The sequence below is a fragment of the Mus caroli genome, chromosome 13, assembly GCF_900094665.2.
Source record: "Mus caroli chromosome 13, CAROLI_EIJ_v1.1, whole genome shotgun sequence".
Classification (NCBI taxonomy): Eukaryota; Metazoa; Chordata; class Mammalia; order Rodentia; family Muridae; genus Mus; species Mus caroli.
The window spans coordinates 98,655,319-98,678,789 of NC_034582.1; the positions used below are offsets into that span (position 1 = coordinate 98,655,319).

At 39.2% G+C, this 23,471-nt stretch overlaps 1 protein-coding gene across 7 annotated transcripts in view; it reads right to left on the reverse strand.

The window, feature by feature from the left end:
• Nucleotides 1-3,398: 3,398 nt before the first annotated feature.
• The window catches only part of Rnf180 (ring finger protein 180), a 167,192-nt gene continuing 147,119 nt past the window's right edge, over nucleotides 3,399-23,471 (reverse strand). For 4 of the 7 annotated variants that reach the window (XM_029484986.1, XM_029484985.1, XM_029484984.1 and 1 more), the window contains exon 8: nucleotides 3,399-4,475. In XM_029484986.1, the coding sequence (XP_029340846.1) occupies nucleotides 4,276-4,475 (200 nt within the window). In that variant the 3' untranslated portion in view covers nucleotides 3,399-4,275. Of the gene's footprint in view, nucleotides 4,476-19,894; nucleotides 21,919-23,471 lie in introns of those variants that run through there. The other 3 variants (XM_021180542.2, XM_021180543.1, XM_021180544.1) reach the window with 3 other exon arrangements.

A 23,471-nucleotide genomic window follows, 5' to 3' on the forward strand; every position in this document is an offset into this window, starting at 1 on the left:
ACTATTGGTTAATTTTTAACTCTTTTGACCTTGTTGGAATTCTGTGATACAGCACCTGAACATATCTTCTTGGTAAAGTACTGAACTTTTATATTAATGGCTGCAAACCACGGGCTTTATGCAATGTACTCACTACTGTTGTTCCTACTGAAGCATCCTTTCTTACTACAGTGAAATGAGAGAAAAATTGACAGTTTTAAAAAATTCTGTTTGTAAGTAAAAAGTTCCTATCTTTAAGTCTTCTGTTATTTTCAGAAACCACATCTGTTTTTGGAAGACCATGTGGGCCTTCTTTTAATTTGTGGGAAGTAAAAGGAGCATTCAGTCAGTGTTTATCTTCGTGCATGGTGGTGGCCACAGGAGCTGTGCACAGTACCACAGCTAAGGTAAGTGCAAGTTGACCTAAGGGAAGGAGCTGGAGCTCAGTGAGCAGCTTCCAGCTCATTCTGCTTCACTGTGCGCTCCCTATGTTCAGAAGTGAATTTGTGAACATACATCACCTCTTAGGTATCTCTGATAATAGAGGGTAAGAGTAGATACGTTTGCTCCCAAAAGTAATGGATTAAATTATTTGTCTCATTTCAGTGATGAATATACCCTCACAAAAATCAGCTTAAGGACAGACGGAAGGGTTTATCTGGGCTTATGGTTCCACGGTACAGTTCACTGTAGCAGAGGAGTCATGGTGGCAGGAGTTTGAGGTGGTTGTTGGTCACAGTGCAACCACAGTCAGGAGGCAGAGAGAAGACAAGTGCTCCTCCCAACCCCCTTTGTATTTTGTTTTGGCACTCTAGCCCATGAAATCAAGCTGCCTACATTGGGCATGGGTCTTCCCACTTCAGTAATGTATTATAGAAAAGTCCCTCATAGACAAACCAAGAGATTTGCTTCTAGGATGGTGTTAAGTCCCATGCAATTGACATTATTAATCATCACAAGTCATCTTGATTTCACTTGAACAATAAGACACCAAGCACATTTCTGAAATTGAAACCACTGTTACTGTTCTATGAAATGGACATGCGCACTAAACCATCTCCTAAGTAATTCCTTTAAAACCACAGAGTAGTGTTTCTCTCAGCCTTCATCTTTGTGCAGTAGATAGTGCTTAATATTGAAAGCCACACATGGTCCATGCTCAGAGACTAAAGACAGAGAATAAGGCAGCATGCTCAGCCCTAAGTGGGACATCTTTATCATATCGCTTCCTCTCAAGGCTCAGGGTTACCATGGCAAAGGTGGTAGAGAGACTACTGTAAGACAGAGATGGTGCATGACTTCAGTGAAACTGTTTTTCTGACATGGCAGGTTCATTGCACATGTGACATCACAGAGGCTGGGACTGCACAAGTCCTACACTCGAGTCATCCAGACAAGATGCCAGCATGGGCGGGGGTGGGGCTCACACAGTGGGAACTGAGGAACTACGAGCAGCTGATGGCTTCTGGGAGAGGAAGTCAGTTTTCTTCAGTGTAGACCCGGAGAGCCTTGACACAATGTAATAGCCTGACACTCATGCACACAGTTAGCACTAAAGGGATTCAGATTCAGTGGGCTTAAACCATCGGGATGGGGAAGTTTGAAGGAGTGGGGAGGAACTGGAAGGAGGGAATGGGGATTAGAGTTCATCAGAATGCATTCATTATATGTATACATGAAATTCTCATTAAAAATAAATGACTTGATTAAAGTATTTAGAAATGTAGCTCATTCAGGTATTTATTATTATGAATATCCATATGTGTTTAAAATTAAGCTTCCAAATTATTAAGCTCCATAGAAACAGAAATTGTTGTGGGTGGTAAATCATAGGAATTAACTTTTAAAATAATATTCCTGGGACAAATATTGCATTTCATTAGATTTAGGATTTCTCTTTTCCTTTCTTCGGTTCTTGATTGGAAAATGAAATTTGATGCGATTATATGAAAGATGCTGAAGAGGCTCACAATGAGTTTTTGTGTTAAGTTTATGGGGCTAGAGAGGTGGCTGAGTTGTTAAAAGTGGTTGCAGATGCACCTGGTTATTGTATGCTAGAATGCAGAAGGAAAATAATTATGGTAGTGGATATGGAGTTACCCAAAGGTGTGGGAGATAGGCTACGCCTTAGCTGGGGTTCCTGGAGATCAGAAGGGAGCAAACACCGACCAGAGAGGAGACTGGCTGTTCTGCCTCCAGATAGAGGGAAAGGCTTAGATGACTTCTGGGCTAGGTCAAGTGATCATCATCTTGCCTGGACAACTTCAGGTGCTCTGACTCTTGTAGATGCTAAAATGCTTGATCTGGGATAGAAGGGAACACATGCTATGCATTTAACAGACAGGCTAAAGTCTCAGGAACATGCTTACACTCCACCCTCCTGGGATCCCTACCTGTCCCAGTCTATGGAAATATCAGGCCTATCTAGCTTGTCAGAAAGTGGGAGCTCTAGGAAGCACTACACTTAGTATTCTGTAGCTTTTACCTCCAGTGGTATAAAATGTAAACTTATTTTAAAGTAAAATTAGAGATTTATAATTGCTTTCCAAATGTAATTACTTTAGTGTTAGGACAGGCAGACAGATGTTTGCTTTTTAGGTCCCAGGTACACAATAATAACTAATAAGTGCCAGAGACAAAGTGAATGAATGTTTTCTGTGAAATATTATTCTTAATTTGCATATAATAAGAAACTTCTAAAACAATTTAGGCATGAATCAAGACGTACTTTCTAGGGCACATAAACCATGGATTGCCTGGAAGAGAGCTGCTTTTGGTTTCAAGGCTCTTAATGTATCGTCCCTGTGTGTGTTTTAATTGTTTGATCAGTGCATGTACTGCGGGAGGAGTGATGTTTTCCCATATTCACACTGTTTTTATCCAGAACATAAGCGAATATAGATATTCATTTATAAACACAAGCATGCATCTCTGCGAATTGTATTTAATTTTATGTTTCTGGATTTGAAGGGTCTGATATAGTTGATTATGGTTTTTACAACTGTAATTGTGAAAACAGAGATAAATATTAGAATAATAATCCACACCACTTTTGTATGTCTTAGAAAATTGCACTATCAATCTAGGGCTTTTATCTGATGTGATCAACAATTGTGCTGGCGTTTCGGCAATTTGCAGTCTAAATTGGTATTGCGTATCTGTTTTGAACGGTGGTGGTATTATTAGTGCCACACGTCACATGTTTCTCATCAGGTTACAGTATGCCAGGCAGAAAGGGTGGAGTAGCAGTTCATTACTGCTAATTTATAAAATCCTGTCTGCGTCAACACATTGGCTTATGTCTCTTTTTGCTTAGTGTTCTTCACTCTGAATCCCGACATCGTCCCATCTCCTGCTCACGTTGTCATGGTTGTATGTTTTCTTTTCTTGGAAAGAACTTAACTATAAAGACTGTCATAGAATAGAATAGCATTTTCTTTATATACATCCATAACTCCATTTTGGCAACTCCTTATTCCACACATGAAGTCAAAAACCAATAAAAATGTAAAAGCCACTCTTTATTGCACATGGACAATATAGTTGGCAACCGTCCAGTTAAATGAATCACCAGGTTAATTACAGTTTGGGCATGCATTGATCAGTAGGTTACTAAAAGTCAGATTTGTTATTTCTCAAGTGATTCATTCTGAAATTGGAAAGTGTTAATATGGCTCTTGAACATAGCTATTGGGTGTTAGTCTTACTGAAAGTAATATTTTGTTCTTACAATAGTTAAAAATGTTGCACCAAAGCTATGAAGTCTTTACAAAAGGATAATCACATTTTTGGTAATAGGAGACAGAAGTAGAGATATTCAGAAATCAAAATGCAATATACCCTGCTTGATTAGGTCCCAGAGAATATGGTCTATCTCTAACGGACATCATTTGCCTAAGAATACATAGTGCTTGACTAAACATCTTAGTAATAATGATGGTATCCATCCAGATTATTCATTTTTTTTACTATTTTTAAATGGAGGTAAAACCTCAGTCTTTACAATCATATAGTAAGTATAAAAATGACGTTGTAAAATTAGAGCCCCAAGTCCTAAAGTAAAAAGTATGAATTAGTAGTGCACTGTCTCTAATGGCTGGAGACCAGCTCATGAATAAAGTTTAGGTTGTTACATGAAAGAAATTAATAAATAAATCCATTACCCTCAGGATTTCTATAAACACTAACAATTTTTATAATGCAGTGTTATAAAAACTTTGAAGCACACTTTGAAAATGTTCAAGCCATTGTTGTTTACATTTATGATTGTTCAATTAGAGCAGAGTACGACGATTCCTAAAACGGAAAGAAAAAATAGCAAAGAAAGCAGAAAACAACGAATCCAATGACCCAGTTCACTGAATAAATATAGATGATCACCATATCCATGTCAAACCACCATCCACGGCTGTCGTCCTCGAAGTGCAGGTAGTCCATCCTGTGGGCGCCGTGTGGGAACTGCCTCCGTGTCACTGGGGCAGCGCGCCTGTGGAATCCTAGGAGATACGGGAGGAAATTTACTTTCCAGCTCACTGAACTCAAACACTTGATTATAGATATAAAAAGCTACAGGAGTGTCTCAGTTCTTGACAAAGCCCATCCTGGCTTTATTGGGTGGTGTCTGACAGTTGATATTTCAAAAATGAACAAGTGTCAGAAGTCCCAGTTTGGGGGTACATAGGGCAGGGCAGCAGACACACTTGGATCAGTGACCTGGACCACGTTATTCATAACATTGGCATCATCTGACATAACTTGTCAAGATTATTTTCACGTACAAATTTTTCTAAATTTAAGCCCCAATCACAACTGCTGCTGGAACTTCTGCTTGTCACCTTGGAACACCAGCTGACTTTTGTACCTTCCACCTTAATGATTCTGTGCAGTTATTTGAGCAAAGTTCTATGAGAATGTATTCATGCTTTAGCCCTGAGTAAACTGGACAAACATAATACAAAGAAAATTAGCTTTAATTTTCATATTCTTCAAACTATGGGCCTTCTTAGGGGACTGGATGGTGGAGAAAAATATAATCCCTTGATACATTTCTGAAAAATACCACATCTCAGGAAATTCTGGGTGGACTACTAGTTAAGTATCTAGTGCCTTAGTACAACCTGACCAGCAGAAACGTGCTTTTGTTGGTGGGCCAATATGATGGCTAACTTACTGGCAGCTTGAGAGGGAAGATCAATTGAGAAATCATCTAGATCAATTAGTCTGTAGCCATCACCCTGAGGTATTTCCTTAATTGAAAAATGAAGTGAGAAAGCCTGAGACGCTGTGGGTGGTGCCACTGCTGGGCAGGTGGGTCTGAGCTTTATAAGAAGGGCAGCTGAGCAGCCAGAGGGAGAAAAGCAGTGCACAGTGTTCGTCTCCAAGCTTTGCTTCCGTTCCAGCCTCCAGGTTCCCGATTGCTTTCCTGGGTGATGGACTGTAACCTGTAAGCCACATAAGCCTCTTCCTTCCTCAGGTTGCTTCTGTTTACAGTATTTACCATAGCAACAGAGAAGCAAACTCAAAACAGCCAATATGTAATATCTAAGCTTACCAAATACAAAGAACATTTAAGAAGATCTATAGCTCACTATTAACTTTATTTTTGTTTAGCTATTGCATACTTTATTTATTTATTTATTGCTTAATTACTGTGAAAGAAGGCAGTAAAATATACTATTTGATTGAATGGAAAAAAAACTTCTGGCACTTGCTAGTGATGGGTGGTCAAGGTCAGATGAGGCTCTAGCTCAAAGCAAATTCTGCTTCATCATCTGTAGCAACTGAGTGTGTGAAGTGGCCTGCTCCAGATTTGGCTGCTAATTCAGACAGCAAGGGTGAGTTCACCTGGCTCTTGGCATGGCTATTTAAAGCCCAACCTCTTTAATCGGGAACAGTTCTTGCTGCTGTTGGTGTCAAGCTATGGACTTATTTGTAGTATGTAGGCTGAAATCACAAAGGACCAGTTAAAGGGAAAACAGTGTATGCTTTAGAGTGGAATGTGGGCAGGTTTTAGACAAGCTGTAACCATCTTTATCTGACTTCCTATCATTTCACTTGATGATTTTAATTATTAACTTTCATAGACTATAAGGAGCTCAATTAGGATGATTTCAGATTTTTTTGTTTGTTTTTGTTTTTTGTTTTTTGCATTGTTAGCAATCAAACAGGCTTATTTATAGGACTCTGCTTAAGTACCCTCTGTGAACGTGTCACCTTCAGTATACTGCAACATGTGGAAAAGGAACAAAGTAATGAAGTCAGCCTTTCTGGGTTGTCAAACATCTAGCTTTTCCTCCCCTAACATCACATACCATGTGTGCACTCTGGTGTAAGGCCTCATTAAATATTACTAAAATATTTTTTCCTATCCCAGCAGCTAGCAGCAGCTAGTAAGTGCTGGGAGAGAGACAGCCAATCTTCTTTAAGTGTGGTGATCCTTAGGTCATCAACCATGCTCCGAGAGTAGGCCCCGTCCCTAAAGTGTGCTGGGCAAACACATTGGACTTGATGGGCTTAAAAGAAAATTTTAAGCCAGAATCGTTCCTATCTAAAGGAAACCCAGGGACAAAAAATGGAGCAGAGACTGAAGGAAAGGCCATCCAGAGACTGCCTCACCTAGGGATCTATCCCATCTGCAAACATCAAACCCAGACACTACTGCGGATGCCAAGAAGCCGACAGGAGCCTGGTATAGCTGTCCCCTAAGAGGCTCTGCCAACACCTGAGGTGCAAATACTCACAGACAAACATTGGACGGAGCCCTGAGACCCCAATGGAAGCGTTAGGGGAAGGACTGAGGAGATGAAGGGGACTGCAACCCCATAAGAAGAACAACAGTATTGACGAATTAGACCCCCCACCTCAGAGCTCCCAGGGACAAAACCATCAACCAAAGAGTATATATGGGTGGGTTTACAGCTCCAGCTGTATAAGTAGCAGAGGATGGCCTTATCTGGCATCAGTGGGAGGGGAGGCCTTTGGTCCTGTGAAGGCCTGATGCCCCAGAGTAAGGGGAATGCGAGGGTGCTCAGGCAGGAGTGGCTGAGTAGCTAAAGGAGCACCCTCTTAGAGGCAAAGTGGGGGTGTGATGGGGTTTGTGGAGGGGAAACCAGAAAGGGGTCAACATTTGAAATGCAAATAAAATAACCAGTAAAAAATTAAATAGAAGAAAAAAAAAACAACAACCAAGAAGCTGAAAGTGACTAGGAATGTGGGAGTGTATCTATGAGGAGTTGGTCAAAATACACTGTATAAAGTTCTTAAAGACATAAAATATTATTTTTTAAATTTAATTTTTCTGTGTTGTGGGGTAAAGCACATATGTGCTATCTTTTTTTCATTCAGAGGAGCTGGACTGCTGTGCACTCAGCTTGTGGGCCTTATCATGAGATAAGAGAATGCCAATCTCAGCAGCCTTCCTGTTTACAAAGCTGAAGTCAGTACAGTAGGAGGAAGAGGAGGCAGGGGGAGCTTTTCTCACACTCACATATCATCCAAAGGCACCAAGAGAAAGTCCCAGAGTTTCTATCACCTTTCACAGCTTCTCCACCTATGCAGGCTAGAGATGAGGCAACGCTGCTAATTACAAATTACTGTTAGGAGTAAAGATGGGTTCTTTTCCTTGGTCGAAAAGGATGCTGTAAAGGCCTGCATTGTTCAGATTCCAAGTTGACTGGTCAAAACTTAAGTGCATGGGTCTAGTAACTAATATTGTTAGTATGTATTGCACTAGTGATACTAATGCCAGAGAACATGAGCCAGAGTGGACACAGGACAAGAACTGACTCATGATGGGTAGGGGTCCACGGCTGCTCTCTCAGGCAGCCTCGGCTGAGCTGAGTGCTGTGATAGAGTTTTCCACCCTGTCAGTGTTACCATTCTCCCATGTGCCTACATCCTGCACTTCTGCAAGAGGGCAGGAGGAGACAGTGTGGGTGATACAATGCATGGCACCAATTAGATAGATGGTTTTTATGTGTGAACTAGATAGTGACCACAGGCTGGCTCATTTTCTTTGAATCTTTGGGATAGAGTGGGAATTTACAAGCTTTGGGATTTCTTTTTCTTCCCCCCTCTAGTTTCTTTACTTTTTTATTGGATATTTTATTTATTTACATTTCAGATGTTATCCCCTTTTACTGTTTCCCCTCTGCAAACCCCCTATCCCATCTCCCCTTCCCCTGCTTCTATGATGGTACTCCCCAACCCACCCACCTACTCCAGCTTCCTGGACTTGGGATTCCCCTACACTGGGGCATCAAGCATTCCCTGGACCAAGGGTCTCTCCTTCAATTGACACCCAACAAGGCCATTCTCTGCTATATCTGTGGCTGCAGCCATGGATCCCTCCATGCATACTCTTTGGTTGGTGGTTTAGACCCTGGGAGCTCTGGGAGTTTAGTTGGTTGATATTGTTGTTCTTCCCATGGGGTTGCAAACTCCTTCAGCTCCTTCAGTCCTTTCCCTAACTCCTCCATTGGAATTTCTAAATGGCTGTTTCTGAATCAAAGTGTAAATCACACTTGACAGATAGTTATTCCGCAGGAATAAGTAAACTCTGAGACCCTATTAGAAAACATCAGAATACAAACCTCAGTGTTTAATGCTGTCTCCACTAGACAATGATGGCTACACAAACACAAATGCCATGTCCAGTGTGAGGATGGAATGAATTAACCCAAGCATAGGGCTGGTCCACAAAGAACATTCAGTAAAAGACAGACTCATGGTTTTGATAGAGGAGGAACCTCATTGCCTTTTGTATATATATATATATTTTTTTTCTGAATTACTAATCTCACTAGTCTTAGCTCAAATAATTTCTATTTTCCTTCAAATTCATTGATTTTTTTCTCTAAATCAGTTGGTGACCTTAAAAACACCATCAGGATATCACATGGTAAAACCAATTTATTAAATCTTATGGAGTATATGAACTATAATTTAGCAAAGATCTAAAGGTATTTTGATATGGTGTCTGCCATAAAGAATTTCAGGCTTCCGAGCTTCTGACCTAATATCCACTTATCAATCAGTGAGTGCATATCATGTGTGTTCTTTTGTGATTGGGTTACCTCACTTAGGATGATATCCTCCAGATTCATCCATTTGTCTAGGAATTTCATAAATTCATTGTTTTTAATAGTTGTGTAGTACTCCACGGTATAAATATACTACATTTTCTGGATCCATTCCTCTGTTGAGGGACATCTGGACTTTTTCCAACTTCTGGCTATTATAAATAAGGCTGCTATGAACATAGTGGAGCATGTGTCCTTATTACCAGTTGGAACATCTTGTGGGTATATGCCCAGGGGAGGTATTGCTGAATCTAGCGGTAGTACTATGTCCAATTTTCTGAGGAACCACCAAACTGATTTCCAGAGTGGTTGTACCAGTTTGCAATCCCACCAGCAATGGAGGAATGTTCCACTTTCTCCACATCCTCACCAGCATCTGCTGTCACCTGAGTTTTTGATCTTAGCCATTCTGACTGTGTGAGGTGGAATCTCAGGGTTGTTTTGATTTGCATTTCCCTGATGATTACGGATGTTGAACATTTTTTAGGTGCTTCTTAGCCATTCGGTATTCCTCAGTTGAAAATTCTTTGTTTAACTCTGTACCCCATTTTTAAATAGGGTTATTTGGTTTTCTAGAGTCTAACTTCTCGAGTTCTTCGTATATATTGGATATTAGCCTTCTATCGGATTTAGGATTGGTAACGATCTTTTCCCAATCTGTTGGTTGCCTTTTTGTGTTATTGACAGTGTCCTTTGCCTTACAGAAGCTTTGCAATTTTTATGAAGTCCAAGTTGTTAATTCTTGATCTTATAGTACAAACTATTGATGTTCTGTTCAGGAATTTTTCCCCTGTGTCCATATGTTCGTGGCTCTTCTCCACTTTTTCCTCTACAAGTTTCTACTAGAGGTTCTTTTATTGTTGAGAATGGTTTTTTGCTATATTAGGTTTTTTGTTATTCCAGATGAATTTGCAAATTGCCCTTTCTAACTCTANGAAGAATTGAGTTGGAATTTTTATGGGGATTGCATTGAATATGTAGATTGCTTTGGGCAAGATAGCCATTTTTTACTATATTAATCCTGCTAATCCATGAGCATGGGAGATCTTTCCATCTTCTGAGATCTAATACATGAAACTCAAGAAGGAAGACCAAAGTGTGGATACTTTGGTCCTTCTTAGAAGGGGTAACAAAATACCCATGGAAGGAGTTACAGAGACAAAGTATGAAGCAGAGACTGAAGGAATGACCATCCAGAGACTGCCCCACCTGAGGATCCATCCCAGAGACAACCACCAAACCTAGACACTATTGTGGATGCCAACAAGAGCTTGCTGACAGGAGCCTGATATAGCTGTCTCCTGAGAGGCTCTGCCAGTACCTGACAAATATAGAAATGGATGCTCACAGCCATCCATTGGATGGAGCACATGGACCCCAATGAAGGAGGTAGAGAAAGTACCCCAGGAGCTGAAGGGGTTTGTAGCCCCATAGGAGAAACAACAGTATGAACTAATCAGTATCTCCAGCGCCCCCTGGGACTAAACTACAAACCAACAAAAACACATGGTGGGACTCATGACTCTAGTTCCATATGTAGCAGAGGATGGCCTAGTCAGTCATCAGTGGGAAGAGAGGACCTTGGTTTTATGAAGGTTCTATGCCCTAGTATAGAGGACTGCCAGGTCCAGGAAGTAGGAGTGGGTGGGTTGGTGAGCAGGGGGATGGGGGAAGGGATAAGGGGTTTTCAGAGGGAAAACTAGGAAAAGGGATAACATCTGAAACATAAATAAAGAAAATACTAAAAAAAAGATTTCAGTCTTCAACTCTGATAATTTCTTAGAAATTATCATCCTCATAGCATGTAAGTTTGATTTATTTTAAACTGATTTAACCAGTAAATTAAATCAATTTAAATTTAAAACCTTAGTTTCTCCTTAGCAAGATGAAATAAATAGTAGGCTAAGGATTTCATCTGGTAGGGACCAGTTTCTGAGTGCCACTAATCACGGTAATAGCTGTTAAGTCTTTTCTGTTTCAGGAGCCATGCTTTGCCCCCATTCAAACGGCATCATCTAGGAATCAGTGTCCCTGAATGTATGGTGACGGCATACAAATACTTGAATATCTGTAACCCTGCCACGCTAGAAATATGTCTGAATTGGAGTCAGTGGAGCGAGGAGGTTCTGAACCTGGAGTTCACTTTCATGAGCAACATAAGACTTCTGTGTACAGCCATGGTTAAGAATTACTTGATCCTAATGCATGGTTTAAATTAGGATCCAGTGTATGTATGGATGTATTTCAACCATGCTGTATTAAAGTATAAACAAGCAAGGAGACCCATGTTCATGCATCCTGGAGGGCTTATCAGTCCAGGGTGGGAGCATGAGAAAGTATATTATAATGAAAATTGCAATCTTCAAGGAACCTTAAATTGTGTATTTTTGTACCAATATTATGAATACTCTATCAACTCAAGATAATGCCTATATGTGTATTTGGATGTCTACACAGTCCTTCCCCCGAACCTCCCAGTCTGCTAGTAAGATGAATTTAGCTATATTTTCCAACTTTTCTAATGTGGAATGGCTTTTTAATGTATTTAAAGTTAGTATGTATTATAAATGGGTTATATTATGCAGTTTCCATGCACTGTTCTTACTAGTCTTCCTACAGTGTTCCTCGCCCTGTGCCTCAGGTTCCAAGCCTCTCCCTGGTCTCCTCGCCCGTCCCCAACAGTCCTCTATGTTTTCCTGCTGTGCACATTCTATCACCTGATTTTTTGCTTCTCTCTGTTGAGACTTCTTTTTAACTGTTATAGTATGTGTGTGAGTGCCTGTCTGCATGTGTGTAGGCACACATGTGCCTTGCACACTGTGGAAGCCTGAGGTCACGGTGGAGTGCCTTCCCTGACTGAGTCAAGGTCTCTCACCAAGCAGAGCAGGATTATCAGGGTAGTCAGTTGTTCTGCTTGCTCCTGGGATCCCACCCCTGCCCCCAAGCACTGTGAATATCACTGGGTGACCCCCAAAGCACTGTGAACATAGTTGGGTGTTGGGGATCAGAACTCTGCTTCTTACACTTACATGCCAAGTGCTTTATAAATCCACTCACTGAGCCATCTCTCCTGCCTGAAGGTCTTTTCTCTTCTTACAGTCCTTTTCTTGTTCCATTACTCATATCCCCCATATATACAAATTAAAACACAGGATAACCATATGAATGAAAACATGGTATTTGTTTTTCTGTGCCTGGTTTATTTTACTTTCCATAATAATTTCTAGTTCTTAATGCTTAAAAGTCTACTAAAGTGATAGATTTCCTCCATGTTTATATTTTAACGTCACATCTTTCTACACACTATCAGTGCCATACTGCCTGCTGTTTACTGGCTCACCTTGTTACTATTTCATGTGATATTTCTTCATGCTAAAGAGGAAACGAGCCTGAGATACTGCTTTCCTGGTTTTGCCTGGTTTGTGTATCATGTCTTTTCTTTACTGCCTTCGTAAAAGTCGTTTGTGGTCAGACAAGGTTTCTCTATCTATCGTTGTGTGTCAATATATTTTGAAAGCAGAGATAATGTCTGCATTCTGGCCTATCCCTCCAGTGATATTTGTATAGTACACAGTTGTGGAAGATAACGTGTTCCCACTAGAGCAGAGAGAAGGTTTGCACAGTTTGGAGACACAGTACACTTAGTGCTTGCTATTAAAGACAGGTTTACAAGCTCAGTATTGTGCTGTGTCTCTTACCCCATGACATACACAGACATTACCTGCTCTTCTGTGAGATAGCCTATGGGCAGGAGGCTCAGGTATCTTGCACAAAGGCTGCCACTCTGGCTAATCTGTCAGAAGTCTTGTGTACTTCACAAATATCCATGAAACTGGATTAATAATGTGTTAACTTGTAAACAGGTTAAATCTCTGAGGCTTAACAGTTCTAGACACTCGAAAACTTGTAATTGTTTTTTAGCTGCAGGAACAGTTTGCATAAAGTTAGAGTCCTTGAAAGTTTCGTAATGTATCCCATAAAACTGCTTGAGTCTATAGTCTGCTCAGATGCAAAGTTTTAATTCTTTGATAATAATTTCATTCAACATATTTTGATCATATTATTTTCCTTCTCCCAACTCTTCCTTGGTTCTTCCCCACCTCATTACCTGTCTGGCTAATATTATTTCTCTCTCAAAAAACAACAACATGGTGTCTGGCTGTGTTGGCCAACCACTCCTGAGCACAAAACATGTACTGGAGTGTGGCTGATGGACCCATCATCAGTGCATCGAAGAAAACTGAGGGCTCCTCTCCTGTCAGCTGTCAGCTGCAGTGGCTTCTTGTGTTGGGGTGCAACTTCATACCTCCTCTTTTGTGCTGAGATTTTACAAAAACCTAACACCAGATGATTTAATATCATGTTTTCTAGTCTTGAGTCATATATGTAACAATTAATATTATCCTATTATATACATTCAAATAAACCGAGTGAAACTTCTCACAGCTAGGCTACACTTTGGATCCTTCATGGATATTCTAATCTTGTTCTGAGTTTTGGGCTTATTTTTATGTCTTTGCTGCTGAAAGCCAGACACGACTATGACACTTGACTTTTAAAATGACTTCAAAGAACAAATATGTGCTTCTAGATGGATTTTTTTAAACATCACTTTTAGATGCTAAAGGGGTCTCTTCATCCACCGCAGCAGCCAGTCATGTGACAGACAGCGGCTGCTCCATTGTCCTAATGGCTGACATGGAACAGAGCAGCCTGCAGTCCAGGGAATGGTATTTTGGTGTTAATATGAATTCTAACAAAAAGTAATGAACTAACTTATCAGAATCTGACTGGTTTTATTTTATGAGAAAAACAATCTTAATGAAATGAACTTCAGTGAAATCAAGGAGCAAGAGAGACCCATTTAAAATGCTTCCAAATTGCTGTTAGGTTTTGAAGGTGTATAAAATCTATTAAACTTCCAGAAGTGACTGTTTCTATTTTGTAAAAAGAATTTTACCTCTGAATGATGACTCTCATATCTTACATAACAGGGCTGTGACCTTTTTCCCCTACAAAATATAGTTCCACTTCATCTTTTCTGTACAGATTGTAAGGAGCTTCTTTCAAGGCACTCGGCGGTGTCAGCAGCTTGCAGAGTGTTGGTTCTTCATGGCTTTCTGTACGGTGTATTTGCTGCATGAATGGGTGGGTGGCCGCCCATGAGCACAAAACTCAGAGAACAGGGGAAGCCATTAGTGTCTCACTGAAGCATGTCCCAAATGAAGTCTTTCAAATGTATTTTTGCAGTGATTGAATCTTATTATGAATACACTGAAAAGACAGTTTGAAGTTCTCATGGAAAAAGTTCTTTACAGAGTCCTGGAATAATGCTCAGAAGGAGACATGCCCTGTTTTTCCTGTGGGATGGGCCAGGCAAAGGATAAACCCCGGTGTTTCACCGCTCTGCATCGTTCACATTACGTAAGGGGTTCAGTGTGTGGAAGGCTGACTGATGGAAGGAGGGCTTAGTGGAGGTGGAGCGAGATATTTATAGTCACAGATAGGTATAGACTTGCTTGGTTAATAGACTTGAAAAGTTAGTGCACTTGCATTTCAAATGTCATCCTCATCTTCATCTTCAAGTCCCCAAGTCAAAGGTATTAAGCCTGCAGAATTTGGCCTTTTATATAGAAGTTAAAATGTGATTACTTATCACTCTAGCACACTTTGATTTTGGATCTCATCATTTTACCATGCTGAATTATGAAGTAAAATGGTTTTGAATCTATAACCAAGTGAGAAGTACTATGCTAAAATAACACACACACACACACTCACACACACATACATTTGCTATTAACTATCTTGGACAGAACAATTCAGTCAATGTCATTAATTAGATGCCCAAGGCTGTGCACACCATTACGACTGTTAATCCACCTGCCACCATAACTCTCAAACAGAATCAGTCAGCAAGCAGGAGCTTCCATCCCCTCTTCCCTAGACTCTGCTTATCTCTGATCTATGGTCTGTTTCTGTGAGTTCACTTATTTCAGACATATCAGTGGGATCATGAGACTTGTGTCCACACTGCAGTGTGTACGGTCATGGACCTGCTTCCGACCTGTTCTATGTACATACATTTTGTTTATCCATTAAACTGCAGAGGGATACTTGGCTTCTTACTGCCATTTGGCTACTGAGGACAATGGAATAATGAACACTGTCATGCATGCAGCTACCTTGCTTCAGCTCCTGTTTGAATTCATGTGTGTGTGCGTGCATATGCATGCAGGAGTAGAACTGTAAAGTCATATGGTGATTCTATATTCAGCCTTTTGAGGATCTTCCAAATTGCTTTCATGGTGGGTTGCACCATTTTACATTTTGCTAGCAAGGTATAAGAATTTCAATTCCCCCTTGCCAGGATTTCTTATTTTCTGTTTTAATTGATGTTGCCACTCTATCATGCCCAAATCATCTTGTGGCTTCAAATTCCAGAGTTAATTCCATAATAATACATGATGTTGAGAAGCTTAAAATACACAATGTAGCCACTTGCATGGCTCATTAGGAGAAGTGTTGATTCAAAGCCGATTTCTTACTGAAGTGTTTCTTTATATATAATGGATATTAAGTGCTTGTGGAGTATGCAAATATTTTCTTATATTGCCTGTATTATTTTCTTGATAAATGTGATTTATACAGAACTCTATTTGTGATGAAGTACAGTTTACCTAGTTTATCTTTTGTTGCTCGTTCTTTTGGTATGTATCTAAAGCGTCTACTGAGCTTAGAGATTCAGCCTTCTGCTTTATTTGCAGAACTATATGGTGTTTAGGCCTTATTCTTAGACCATTGCTCCATTTGAAGTTAATGTTTAATAATATATTTTAATGGACACACAGTGATTATTTACACTAACATTATTGGTGGTAGCTCAAACACAATACATTGCTCATTTTCTTTAATGTAGTATAATGTAATGTAGTTGTATTCTTTTGCATAATTTGCTGAAAAAGTTTCTCCTTGTTGAATGGACTTAGCACCCAGTCAACACCTCTTGTCTATAGATATGTGGTATGTTTTGAGTCTCTCTCGCCCACCAATGCGTTTACCTTTACTTAAGATCATACCATGCTGTTTCAACTACTATCCATCTATAGTAAGTTTTGAAATTGCTAATACTGTATTTCTTTACTTAAAGTGTCTTCCTATGTATTGATTTGTTTATTTATTTTGTGTACCTGTGTGTGCACATGAGCCTAAGTACATTCATAGAACACAGAAGACAACCTTGGGGGTTGGTTCTCTTTTCCCACCATGTGGGTCCAGGGAATATCTTTGAATTGAGGTCATCATGCTTGGCACCAAGTACCTTTGTCCCACAAGCCATCTAACCAGCTTAAGACCTTTTTCCTCTTAATTTACTCAGGAGTTCTTAAATTGTGGTAAGGATTTGTAAACTCATCTTTTAGTTCTTAAAGAACAGCTGTTAATATTCTGATACACATTGAATTGAAACTATAATTAGCTTTGTGTAGTACTTATATATTACATTAATATTTTTAATCCAGTCACATAATTTTTTTCATTAATTTCTATTTTTTATTGCCTCTCAGAAATCTTATAATCTTCAGGCATGTTACTAGATACTACTGTATGGATTGCCTTTTAAATGACCTTTTTGCATTCTCAAGCCTAGTAGTGTAACAGACTAACCCTAACCCTGTAATCCTCCTGCCTCTCTCTGTTTTCTGAGTGCTGAGATTACAGGCTTGGACTACCACACTCAGTTACAACGGATATTGCTAAATTTGTTTATTAGTATTTGCAGGTTTTTAATTATCTGTGACTTTTTATATACATTTGCAATGCCATCTCTATGTAGAGAGAGTTTTATTTTCTGTTCTGTAATCAATCGTTTCTTTTTCTTAGCTGTGCTTAAAGCAGATACTTAGATGATTTCAATCTTTTTAAAAAAAATCAAGAATTAATTTGTGGCAGGGCTAAGTGTTTAACTTTTATATTACACCAGAAATGAATGTGGATCTATGTATTTTAGTATTTTCCTTAGTTTGGGAGTAATATAATTCTCATTCCACTAGGTAACATAGCATGACACTACGTTTACAGTTCTATACAATCTAGGTTTTTATGATCTGCTAAAAACTTACCACAATATGCTAGCTATAGTTTATTTTTATTTCTGTTTCTAGGTTAAACATAATGAATGCTAGAAGTACATTTTTTCTATTAAAAAAGAAATGAAGTAGGAATTATGAACTCATTTAGTGCAATAGTTCACAACTTGTGGGCTCTGCTCCCTTGGGGAGGTTGAACAAGCCTTTCATCGGCATTGCCTAAGATCATCAGAAAACACAGATCATTACGATTCAGAATAGTAGAAAATTATAGTTAGAAATGAAGTAATTTTATGGTTGGGGTCACTGTAACATGAGGAACATCAGGAAGGCTGTGAGCCACTGATAGAGTGAGATTAGTGTTAACTAGGGTGGCGGCTTTATAGGATTTGGATAAATATCTCCAACATCCTTCTATTTTTTTTTTTTTACTTAACATTATTAAGTATATGTATATGTGGGCCTATTATTTATTCTTTTCCTTTTTATACTTCTGAAATATGGGCCATTGAATTTAGGGCCTTCACACACTAGGCAGATACTCAGTCATTAGTTACAGTCTCAACTCAGAAGGTTTCAATGAAACAACTTCATAGTCAGATTTGAGGACCTTTCCCCAAACAGTAAAATGTAATGCCTTTCTTCCCGGAGAAACAGAAATTGTTTACTTCTTTCTCTCATTAATATTGAGTACAGAATAAAGTGGATGTGTCTTAGTTAGGGTTTTACTGCTGTGAACAGACACCATGACCAAGGCAAGTCTTATCAAAACAACAACAACATTTGATTGTGGCTGGCTTACAGGTTCAGAGGTTCAGTCCATTATCATCAAGGTGGGAGCATGGCAGTAAACAGGCAGGCATAGCTCAGGTCGAGCTGAGAGTTCTACATCTTCATCCAAAGGCTGCTAGTGGAAGACTGACTTCCAGGCAACTAGGGTGAGGGTCTTAGGCCCACACCCACAGTGACACACCTCCTCCAACCAGGGCACATGTATTCCAACAAGGCCACACCTCCAAATGGTGTCACTCGCTAGTCCAAGAGTATACAAACCATCACAGGATGTCTATCAAATTTTCCATTTATAACCACTTAATTATATGTTAAACTTTTAAGTTTACTGGTGAAATTGTGACAGGAAGCTTAGCCCAAGATCTCATCTCATTTTACACCAAATTGTACCATGTTGCGAATTAGTTTATTAGGAAATACCCATGCATGTTGGAATAGAATGTTCTGGGTCATCATAACCTTCAGTAAATTATTCACCTATCAGGAAGGCTCCACTTTATACATTAAAAATCAAGAAAGGTCTTAGGTTTGAGTTTGTCTAGCTTACTATGGATTACTTTTGAACTGTAGTTTCAGCTAGGACAGAGCTACAAAAAAGATACCAGTACTATGATATTTCATGCAAAAATATCCAAAATGCTGCTTTTTGTAAAGATAATTATTTTTCAAATCAAATTTGTATTTATCCCCAGTTTGGTGTGTGTGTAAATATGACAAATACAGACATATATGTTTTATTTAAAATTCCTTATGACATTTAAAGAATGAGCAACACTTTATGTTCTAGCCTGTCTGTGGCCTCAGCTGCACCCAAAGGTGCTGGTACAGACATCTGGGTATATCTGGGTGTGGGGGGCATTTCCATTTGGTTGGATGTGCCAGTGTTCAGCAGTGCTGGGACCTTAGTAGCATTGGTGAACAATGATGAATAAGCAGAGCTCTGGAAACACTGGAGTGGCCAGTTGTTTTCCAGTCTTTTTGTCAACTAGAAGAGTAAATAAACAGAAAATGGATGATGGGAGAGAGTTAGATTATAATTAAAGCTTACTACTGGACAAATCTATCTTGGAGATCATGGCTTAAATATTTGAGGTATCACCAAAGCCGTGAGATTCATTTCAAATCGAAATATTTTCTGCAATTCTACATCTATAAATATAAATTATTAGGATGGTGAATAAATTTGCCCCAGGATTATCATGTGACACTTAGGTTTATAATCTACATAGTTGGTTAGAAGCAAAAAGGGAATATATTTTCTCCTGTTTTGATGTATGCAGTGATTTTCTGGTACTAGTTAAGTATTTTGAATTCTAAACCAATAGGAAATATTCAGAAAAGTCAGATTCTGCCAATTCAATGACAACTCAATTTATGATGCAACACTTTTGCCGTTTTTAGAGAATGCTTTTCTTTTCAGAATTTGAGTCAAAGCTCTATTGCTTCCAGATGTCCTCTTTCCATAGGCATATAGAATTCCCAACATCAGTGCTCTCTTGACAGCCACATTATCAGCAGAGCCTTGAGGGCCTCACATAGAGCTATCAGTTTGTGTGTGTGTGTGTGTGTGATTCTTTTAAGGAGAATTCACTTATCTACTCTTTTTTGATGTGTATGAACTCTTGGGACTTACCAAGTAAAGAATCTGGACTACAGTAACTAGAAAAGGATAATAGCTATTTCAGAGTGGATTCAAAATTTCAAGTTATTTCAAATCTTTTTGGAATGTTTTGAGAAATTACAGCCTTATCTAGATCAGAAAAATTAACAAAAGAAAATATGTTTTAATGGAATATGTTAATGTTCTCTTTGGTTAGAATATAGGATTGAGGATAGAATAGTAAATGAAGTAAATATTTTCAAATTATAAAACCCATAATTCACCTGTAACCCTGAGTTCTGCTTAGCCTACCTCTAAAATATTTCAGCACAATAAAAATGCAGAACATGTATTTTAAGCAGTTAACAGTACCGTCAATTTTATATTACCAAAATGTCATTTTTCACCAAATAGTGATATTCATTACTTTTTAATGGAATCATTATTACAATACAACCTTAGAAAACTTAAAGCATGATGTACAATAAATCCCTTGCTAATAAAAACTGTTTCATTTCCAACATACCTGTGAAGATTTTCTGTACTTAACATTTTATTCTTGAGTGATAAAAACTGTAACAGGTATGGCAAGGTAAAGAATTCAAGTTTCAAAGTGTTTGGTTGTTTGCAAGTTTCACTGGGAAATGACACTATGAACTTTAAAATGCTTTCATACTACCCTATAAAATCTCATACAATAGTAGTTGTTGAAATTTGTGAGAGTAGACCTCTGCTTCAGTGTTCTTCTGTTTTAGGCCTTAAGTCAGTGCCCTGTGGAATCAAAGGAAACACCTGTAATACAGCGTCCTGTAATAAGTCCTGGTGGCTGCTCCGTTAGCTGCACAGAGCTCTGAAAGGAGCAGTCATCTTTATGTGTGTGCATGCCTCACATTTCCCAAAGGAGAAGCGAGATCTCCCTTTCCTTGACACCCCTGTCACTTTTATTTTGGGCACTTTTTTCTCTTTTGTGAATTCCCTAATGGCCATTCATTAACACACTTTGTTCTGTCCTGTGGAATTTGACAGTCTGATGCTTTGTAGCGCAGACAGCACTTCACGGACTTCCTCCCTGTTGTCTGTCTCATCATAGACAGATCTTTCTGTCTCCTCTTCTGCTATCTTCATGGTATCACATGACATGGTGAATGCACCCATGAACTCAGAGCAGCAGGCTGCTGGGCAGACTTGATGCAAGGGCTGCCAACATTCTGTCAAGGTGATGGGCTGGGAGATCATGGGGACCTGTTGGGTATGGATAGATGCTGGAAGAAGACTCATCACTTTTAGTGATGGAGCCCCTGGTCAGTACCCTATGCACCTGTGGAAGGTTCCATCCCATGCCCATGTGGATGTCCCTGGTTTAAGTCAGTGGATCATGCACAAAGTGGTAGAGAGATTTGCAGGCAGACAGATGGGTTGCAAAGGGTAAGAGAGGTATGGGAGAGATGGAGCGTAAATGGGACCAGAATTATTACATATACATATTATATGCATATATTACATTCCATGTATTACATACATGTATGAAACTGTCAAAGACTATGTTTAATAAAAATGAAAAAAATTTCAAAATTAAAAAATACAAAAACATGGTGCTTTATGCAAAAAAGGGAAAGTACAATTAATGACTTAGACACAGCATTGCTGGTAGTAATAAGCAGTCCTCAAATACCATAAAATTTTCTCCCAGCATGGTGCTTTCAGTATATGTACTAAACTGTAATTTGGGAGATTGCAAATTTCTCAAAATTGGACTGCACTTTTAATTAAATTCTTATTTTCTAACCAAAACAAACGGGAAACTCCCACAGACTATAAAGTACCACTGTAGTAGGCTTCTATACCAGTATATAGTTAGCAACATTTTTATGTAAGATCAGACACTGCTGACCGCTTTATAATGCCACATTCCCTCTGATGAATCTCACTCTTCGTAATAATTCACACATTACAATCTGAAAGTCGGAGATTTTTAAAAAAGGATTGTTCAAGGTCCTTTTGCATTCGGACTTTCCAATTCTACTGCTTTTAGAGTCTATGCCAACCCTGCTGCCCTGCACGAACACAGAAATCACTCAGAGGGCTTTAAATAACATTGACTTGGGGACCTGTGCTGGTTTCTTAGTTGAGAAACTAAAAACGCCTTCATGAGCTATCTGGTAAATAGCCCTGTGGGACATTTTCTTGATTAACGTTTCATGTGAAATGGATCCACTCACTGTGGGGTAGTGCTACCCCAGGCAGTGTCCTGAGTGGTATAAGGAAGCAGGCTGAGCATGCCATCCATGCGAGCAGGTCAGTAAGCAGCACCCCTCCATGGCCTCGTATCTCATTCCTGTCTCCAAGTTCCTGCACGGTTTGAGTCTTTGTGCTGGCTTCCCTACATAGATGGAGTGGTACCTGAAAGTATACGTGAAGTAAACCTTTCCTCCCAATGTTTTCCTTCATGCTATTTTACATCAGCAACAGAAATCTAAGATGGGATTCCTCAGCAACAGAAATCTAAGATGGGATTCCTCTCCAGAGATTTTTGACTTAATTGGTCTGAGATTTGCCTAAGGACTAGGATTCATTTAAACTCTAAGTAACAAGAGAATCGAAACAATCAGAGGGTTTTTTTTTTTTTTTTTGTTTTCCCCAACAAAGAAAACAACAAAACCTTAGCTTTTCAGTTCCTTCATGTGGCAAAGAATGGAAAGTCTATGTTTGGGAGATAGGTCAGTTGTTAAAGCTACAGCATGAACAAGAGGCCTGAGTCTCATCCCCGTGTGCAGAGCTAGTCATGGTGCTGTTATCGCACACTGGGAAGGTATCCCAGGGAGTGCCTGGGGGCTTGATGGCCAATCGTCCTGGCCTAATGGGTGAGTGCCAGACTCGGGACCTAGTGAGAGATACTGTCTCAAAAGGTCAAGAAGGCCGGCTCCTACAAAAGGGACCTTGAGATTGGCCTCCATACATGGGTGTGCACGTGACATACAAAGAAACATTTTACTTTTCAAATAAAGGTAGTTGAGAATTCTGAGTATTTCTAAGATGAGATTAAAAGTTCTATCTCATGTCAGTTGACTTCCTTTATGGCTGTTTTGGTTTGGTAAGCCCAATTCTGGAGGTTCTGGCTTGAGAACATGGAAGCTGGCGATTTTCCACCTCAGCAGCTTTTGCTGTTTATCTGTGCCATTAAGCTCAATGTCCACTCTAGTGATTGAGACAAAACCAATATTTTACTTTTCCTAAGGATTTCTTATAAGCTGATTATTTTATTCCATTTGAAATATATTTTAACTGCACAAATATAATCACCCTGCCAGAAAAAATTTAGTAAAAAATCTCTTAGGATTTTATTGGTTCTAAAACAAATTTAACACACATACACACACACACACACATACACACACACACACATACACACACACACACATACACACACACACACACACACAAATGTATAAAAAAATAATGGCTCATGAACAGAAGTGGGCTCTTGGCAATAACATGAGTGGTGTATCAAATAATTGCTCAAACTTTCACTTTGATAGAGGACAGCAAATTGTTTATAATATACTCCTTTCTTATTTTCTGCATGTGTCAAAAGAGGTCTCAGGAGTGTTCCAGGTTGGAAGTGACCCAGGCTTTAAAAAGCAATTCCAATTTTCAAGTCATTAATTAAATCTTGAGTAGATTTTCCACTGATAACAGCTTAAGAAATAACAGAGCACATCTCTTCCATGTATCTAAAATAAACACATTTAAAATTCATTTTCTTTAGGGAGTAGCTCTTTCTTGATTATCTTTGTCCTTGTAGAAATGTTCAGGCTATCATGATGCTTTATGATATAACAAGGCATGGGGGCCAAGGAGCACCCCTGTCAAAGGCAGTGACCTTCCATAATGACGAGGCTGTCCTCAGGACCAAGGAGCCAACACATAATATTA